At 43.9% G+C, this 7500-nt stretch overlaps 1 protein-coding gene across 9 annotated transcripts in view; it reads right to left on the bottom strand.

Moving 5' to 3' along the window:
- Positions 1-7500, bottom strand: part of LOC147014221 (neuronal cell adhesion molecule-like) — a 395545-nt gene that overhangs the window by 61827 nt on the left and 326218 nt on the right. For all 9 annotated transcript variants that reach the window (XM_085851995.1, XM_085851996.1, XM_085851991.1 and 6 more), the window contains one exon: positions 7305-7436. In XM_085851995.1, coding sequence (XP_085708121.1) covers positions 7305-7436 — 132 coding nt within the window. The remainder of the gene's footprint in view (positions 1-7304; positions 7437-7500) is intronic.

Genomic DNA, 7500 nt, shown 5'->3' with positions numbered 1-7500 from the left:
AGGCTCCACGCCCCTTTTTCCCTGTCCATTGGGCAAGCGTCGGTTTGTATGGCCCCGCCTCCAAGCACGATGAAGGTGGATTCTCCACGAGCAGAATTCGGATCAGGAATGCTTCACGCCCCCTTTCTGCCCGACCAATGGCTGAACAGAGGGTGGCGTGGCCCCGCCTCCAACCGCGTTTTGATCCGAATATTTGCATATGGGCTCCTCCTGAGACCTATAAAGATGCGAGCACAAGGCGACTCGCACGCATGAGTTGAGCTGGGAGGAGTTCGAGAGGAGTTCGCGAGAGTTGAGCTGGGAGGAGTTCCAGAAGAGTTGGAGAGAAGTTGCAGAGGAGTTGCAGGGGAGAAGGCGGACGGCAACGAGGTTGCGGTGTGGGGGTCGCTCGTCTTGTCGCGTGATCCAAGCCAGCCAACCATACCCCTCTCCCTGAGCATCAGCGATTTCCCCCCCCCCCATTCGCGCTGAGATAGTGCCGAGGGGCCCCTGTTCCTCCCCCACCCTAAACGTGGTGCCAACAAAACCGCTGGTGCAGAGCACGCCAGAGAAGACTCGCCGACCACACCAGGGCCACGGAGTCGAGGCGCAGCTGCGTGAACATTGCGGCTTGCCCGCCATCGCGTCACGAGGATGCGGGTAAGACCTCCCCGGTCTCGTGGACCTGGCCGATCCTCCAGGATCCACGTACATTTGGTCTACGGACCTGTCTGCCTCCTTGCCTGTGAGGGTGGCTTTCGTTTATTTTGGGTTGAATGCATGCTGTGGCACCATGTCTTGTAAAGTAGAAACTGTTTAAGTGCATGTAAATAAACCTTTGCTTTTATTCGGTTGTATCTCTGCATTGCTTTTATTGTTTTAACTGTTATATGAGCATGACTGTATGGCTGTATATACGTGCTTGTCTCTGTGTGTGTAAATAAAGTGCATTGCTTGTTGAACTGTTTTCCCGCTTTGCTTCGTCTCCTTCCTCTTATTGAATCTCCATCTTGCATCAAGTAAGGGATTGATAGTGGGTTTAAAATACCCGGTAATTAATCGGAACCGTCAAGGCCGACGATAACTCCGCTCGGTTATCCCTGTGATACGGAACGAACCGCTAAAGCGGTTCGTGTCCGGAGTCGGCCTGTGGCGTGGTATGATCACCCGGTCGACCACTCGCGCAGGTACTTAGGTAGGTCGAATTTGGCAAGCAACCCTATCCTGCGCGGGTGGACAATTGGTACGACCGTGGTGAGGTTAAACCCCCACCCGTGACTGGCTCCGGGCGATAGTTCCCGGAGGGTCACGACTGAATTGTCCGTTCTGGTGGGTAAGGCGGCCGCTTTTGGCAACACGCGGCCGATCGCACGCCGGGCGCGCCAGAATTCACAACAATATATCTACATATATATATTTTATATATATATATATATATATATATATATATATATATATATTTTGTTGCATTTCTGTAAAACCACATCCCTCTGAGGCAATGGCACCCAACATACAGTGATCTCCAGGTAACTATTGGTTCACGAAAAAATATTTTCATGAAAAAAATAAGTGACCACTATATTCGTTATTGTTGTGTATCTGTCTGTGTCTGTCCCGAGCATAGCTCCGTGGGTTTTGATCCGATCCTGACAAAATTTTGGTGGGAGGTTTATATCATGATCTAGTTGTGTTTTCCTGAAAATGGGCGTGGTGCACCCATTATGAGCGGAGCCACGCCCAAAAAACGTGTTTTTAGGGGGTAGCCGATTTCAATTTGCATCTTCTCCTCGGGGGTTTGTCGAATCTGACAGGGGTTTCGGTATTTGGTTAGCACAATGGCACCTGCATAGCCCCACGGAGCTCGATTTTTCATTTTCGTCCCAAGGTCAAGGTCACAAGGTCACGAACTTAGAAAATTGCGAATTTTGACATAAAAATTTTCTTCTCCGAGGGGTTTGTCGAATCTGGCACTGGTTTCGGTATTTGGTTAGCACAATGGCACCTGCATAGCCCCACGGAGCTCGATTTTTCATTTTCGTCCCAAGGTCAAGGCCACAAGGTCACAAACTTAGAAAATTGCGAATTGTGTTTTTTGGGGGTAGCCGATTTCAATTTGCATCTTCTCCTTGGGGGTTTGTCGAATCTGGCAGTGGTTTCGGTATTTGGTTCGCTCAATGGCACCTGCATAGCCCCAACGGAGCTCGATTTTTCAATTTCGTCACAAGGTCACGAACTTAGAAAATTGCGATTTTGACATAAAAATCCATCTTCTCCGAGGGGTTTGTCGAATCTGGCAGTGGTTTCGGTATTTGGTTAGCCCAATGGAACCTGCATAGCCCCATGGAGCTCCATTTTTCATTTTCGTGTCAAGGTCACAAGGTCAAGGTCACAAGGTCACGAACTTAGAAAATTTCGAATTTTGACATAAAAATCATACGACCGCCCAAACTTTGAGAGCTTGGATGACAATATTTTTTATGCATAATCTTAAGGTCATTCCCCACCTAAGGTCTTGAAACCATTTTGCTCTATCTCAAACACCTTGCCCGTGGCGCCCCCCTTCAAGTCTGTTTTTATGCTGATTTCATCAAAGTATGGATAATCCGATGAGTGTGAAATGCCATATAGCCGATATGACGTTATATTGTTCCTGGAATGTTCCACAGGAAGTTTTGCACCAAAGGTCATAATCCTTGACCTTTGACCTTTAAAGGTTATGCAAAGGTCAAATTTTTAAAGTTGTTGAACGAAACCGGGTTTTCGACATTTTGCAGCTCATAACCTGTCACACTCGTTCCACATCATGTTGATCATTTTTATAACTTGGACAAACATTATCACATTGTCTCATCCTTGACTTCTGAAACAATCTACATCGTCAAATACCGCTCTTGAACCATCGTCGTCTTCAGACTTGTTTCGTTAGTCTTCGTGCAGTCAGATCTTCCCCTCATGTCTAGTGGGTTTACGGGACGAAGTGCGTTGCGTGGGTCTTATAGCTGGGTCTAATTATATCTCTATCTTCAATTCAATCCTGATTTCCATCCCAACCCTTTCCTTTTATCCATGGTACAAATCAAATCAAGCAAGCAAGCAAGCAAACACACACAATATAAATAATAGCAGCCGCGCAGCCACCCGTGAAAGGATCACAACAAGAACGAAGACGCTGACCGGCGAGCATGGCCCTTTCATTCAAATCTGCGTGCCAATTTACAACGGAATCCCAACTTGCTCACCCTTCGCTCACCAAAAACTCACCACCTTGACCACCAAAATCTCCCGCACATGGGGAAAAATTATCCCGTGCCTCCTCGTATCTCAGTATCGATACAATTTGCCACTACAGAGGCATGCTTCACGGCTCAGATTACTCTGACCGCATGATGCGGGAACAAGCCAAGAATGTTAGCAGCACCAACCGCATCTCGCCTGGGGTGCCCCGAATGGGCACGTGGGATTGATACGACACTCATCCAGTCACCATAACACGGCAGGATGGGCGGCAAGGGATGGGGGTCGCGGGAAGAGTGGTCAGGGTGTTCGGTGTGGAGCTCCAGGCCGTGTTGCACCGGATGTGTGAATGAGACCGCTTCTGGCCCCAGGAGCCTGGCAGGACATGGCTCGGACTGCCGTGGCCCAATCGTGAAGCGTGATTTGGGTCACAGCATGTCGCTTCGTCTCAACACCCCTTCGACCGGGGCTTATAAAAGGCGAAGCACAAAGCCATCCTCCCCCTTTTTTGCCTGCCTGCCTCGCCCTCGTCTTCGCCTGTTTTCCTCGTCCTCTCCTTCGCCACTCTGCCCCGCCCTCCTCTTCACTGCTCCTCGTTGTCCGCCCGTCGCTCCATCTACACTTGGGGTTGGTGTGTGACAGACATTCTTCTGGGACCAGTGCGGAGCACACAATTCCACGAGCCCCGGAAAAGTGACTAAGCAGGAGATAACGCGCCAACTCTTGAGGTAGGAATGCTCAAGCGGAGCGTCCCACGGAGGTACACGCTACACTCACAGACCTATAGACCCTGTCACACCTTGACGATTTAGCCAGCATATGCCGACGTATGAAAAATTTGTCGAATACGTATAGGTAAGTTTTGTATACGTTAAGAGCACACTGGCATACGTCGTAGTACGCCGAGCTGTTCGACAAATTTTCCATGCTTGAAATTTTTCGACGTATGCCAGCGTATGACTCACACGTTCCGCATAACGCTGGCCATAAGTTGTAGGCACGTTACGCGATCGTTGACACACATCGACACACGTTACTTGTAAGTTACTCATAAGTCGAAACATGTCAGGTAATGTTAAGCATACCTGAAACTTATTTCTAACCTATGAGTAACGTGTTGTAGGCACGTTACGCGATCGTTAACACACGTCGACACACATTACTTGTAAGTTACTCATAAGTTGAAACACGTCGAGGTAATGGTTGGCGTCAGTGTTCCAGACTCCCTGGTTTTTTTTTTGGTTTTTTTTCCTTCGGTATGACGGTGATGTTGACACCGATTTCTAGTGCGGTTATAATATAATATAATTAATAGGCTTCCGCTCAATGATTTAAATCATAACCGCACTGGAAATCGAAGCGTCAACATCACCGTCATACCGAAGAAAAAAAAATAAAAAAACCAGGGAGTCTGGAACACTGACGCAAGCTATTACCTCAACGTGTTTCGACTTATGAGTAACTTACAAGTAACGTGTGTCGACGTGTGTCAATGATCACGTAACATGCCTACAACTTATGGCCAGCGTATGCGGAACGTGTGTCATACGCCGAGTACATCGAAAAATTTTCAACATGCTGAAAATTTGTCGACGTACTACAACGTATGCCAGCGTGCTTCAGCGTGCTCTTAACGTATACAAAACTTACCCATAACGTGTTCGACGTGTGCCAGCGTATTCGGCAAATTTTTCATACGTCGGCATTCGCTGGCTAAAACGTCAAGGTGTGACAGCAGCTTGACACTTCGATGTCTAGTGCGGTTATGATTTGAATCGTCGAGCTGCAGCCTATTAATAGCCTACACCACGTGATCGTCGGCGATACGCTGCCGTGCTATGCATAAGTTAAGACTATCGTTGGGCATAGGTTGTGAACGCCGACAACACGCTCAGCATTCGTTGATATAAGTTATCTATATGTTATCGAAACGTTCTGTGTACATTACTAATACGTTATGCATACGTCCAACTCGTTATGAATACGTCCAAAACTGGAAAAAAACATCAATAGTTCAGCGTACGCCAGCGTTTTACATACATTTTGATACCTTGCCATACGCTGGCTAAAACATCAAGGTGTGACAGGGCCCTATGCACAACTAGGCTAGAATCTTTTGCCTCATGCATCTTCTCTCCTCACTCTCTCTTTCCACCCCTCAATCTCATCTAATCCCCTTTGGATGCACAACAGAGCTCCATTACAGATTCGCAATCACCGTTTCCTCTGGCACAACACCACACCCCACCATACCACACCTGCCACTCCCACACCTTAGACACCAGTATTTCTCCCCCGACCTCCCCCAAAAGCATACTGGGTTGCGTTGGTCGGCCGACCGCACCAGGTATTGCGAGGCCGTTAGTCCTCATCTGCTCTTTCCTTCTGGCAATCTAATCGTGTGTGTGTGTGTGTGTGTGTGTGTGTGTGTGTGTGTGTGTGTGTGTGTGTGTGTGTGTGTGTGTGTGTGTGTGTGTGTGTGTGTGATGGCACCTGTCATAGCATAAGTTAAGATTGTAGAACTTCTTACAGGTTAAGTCTGATCTGTGTCTGCTTTTGTAAATTGCTTGCCTTTTGTCGCACCCCACAAATTCCTTGCTTTCCCTGCTGTACATAATAATAAACCCCATTTACTGTGCCACATAACTTTCCTCAATTGTAAAGAAATGCTTGTGTAGCAATGTTCCCAGCTCGTTTTCATCTTTTCCTTCATTAGTCCAGCAAGATTCGTATTCTAGCTTAGCCGGGACGTTATTTCCCAACAATCTGTTTTGTCAGCTGGTACGTCCTTGGGCAGTTACACTCAACTGCATCTGATCTGGTAAAGTGATCCGGTTTGAACAAGGCATACCAAGGGCATGTCCCCCAGTAATTGGATCATGTGACCATTAGGTAACCAGTATTCATTAGATGGAGGACCCTAAGTCACATGGTTAAGTTATTGGCGTTCACGGTCGATTAGTGACCCGCCGCATTATGGAGTTATTCGTGTGCGATGGCCTGCTGTTCCAGAGTCTGGTGGGAACTCGACGTAGCTTCCCCCCTCCCTGGGTCCATAACAATATATATATATATATATATATATATATATATATATATATATATATATATATATATATATATATATATATACATATATATATATATATATATATACATATATATATATATATATATATATATATATATATATATATATATATATATATATATATATATATATATATGTATATATATATATATATGTATATATATATATATATATGTATATATATATATATATATATATATATATATATATATATATATATATATATATATATATATATATATATATATATATATATATATATATATATATATATATATATATATATGTATATATATATATATATATATATATATATATATATATATATATATATATATATATATATATATATATATATATATATATATATATATAAAATGTATATCTAGATATATATCTATTCTTTAATTTTTTTATTTTATTTTTTTAAAGAAGAAGGCACTTACAACCAAAAGTAAAAAAAACTCGATCAACTCGGCTAATTTGAGCAAAAACAGCGAGTGCAGACCTGGTCTCAGGGCAACGTTTCGCCGGCTTCACAGCTGGCTTCATCAAGCACAATTGACCCCTATTGCTATTGTGCCTTTTGTGCCTGATGAAGCCAGCAAAACATTGACCTAAGACCGGGTCTGCTCTCGCTTTTTTGCTCAAATTAGTGGAGTCGATCGAGGTCTTTACTTTTGGTGGGAAGCGCCTTCTTCTTCTTTAAAAAAATGTGTAATCCCAACTTCCACAATCTTATACAAATATATGTATGTGCATATATATATATATATATATATATATATATATATATATATATATATATATATATATATATATATATACATACATATACATATGTTTTTTTTTCGATCTACTTTGTCTTTTTTTTTTTAATACTTAATCACAGTCTTGTGCATTTAAAAATATGATGGAACTCATTGTCCAAAAAATACCTTGCTATTGTCACAATCATTTGCAAGTCATTTATCATTGTTTGTTCTTGATCTCAGCTTACCAGAGTACTTTCCACCCTTGTTCCTCTTGATGAAGCAAATGATAAGGAGGATAAGAATGAGCAGTGCGATGATACACATAAGCACGATCCACCAAGCCTGCATGGCCGCACTCTCTGAGCGTTGTGAATAATCTATGATGGAGAGAAGGTACGTGGGGGATGTTGATAAGGTGCATATCCAGAACAACATAAAATA

Source organism: Eptatretus burgeri, chromosome 13 (genome assembly GCF_056783735.1).
Source record: "Eptatretus burgeri isolate ZD-2024b chromosome 13, Ebu_testis_v1, whole genome shotgun sequence".
Lineage (NCBI taxonomy): Eukaryota > Metazoa > Chordata > Myxini > Myxiniformes > Myxinidae > Eptatretus > Eptatretus burgeri.
Note: the sequence above shows the minus strand (reverse complement) of the source record. Positions and strands in the feature narration are given on the sequence as shown.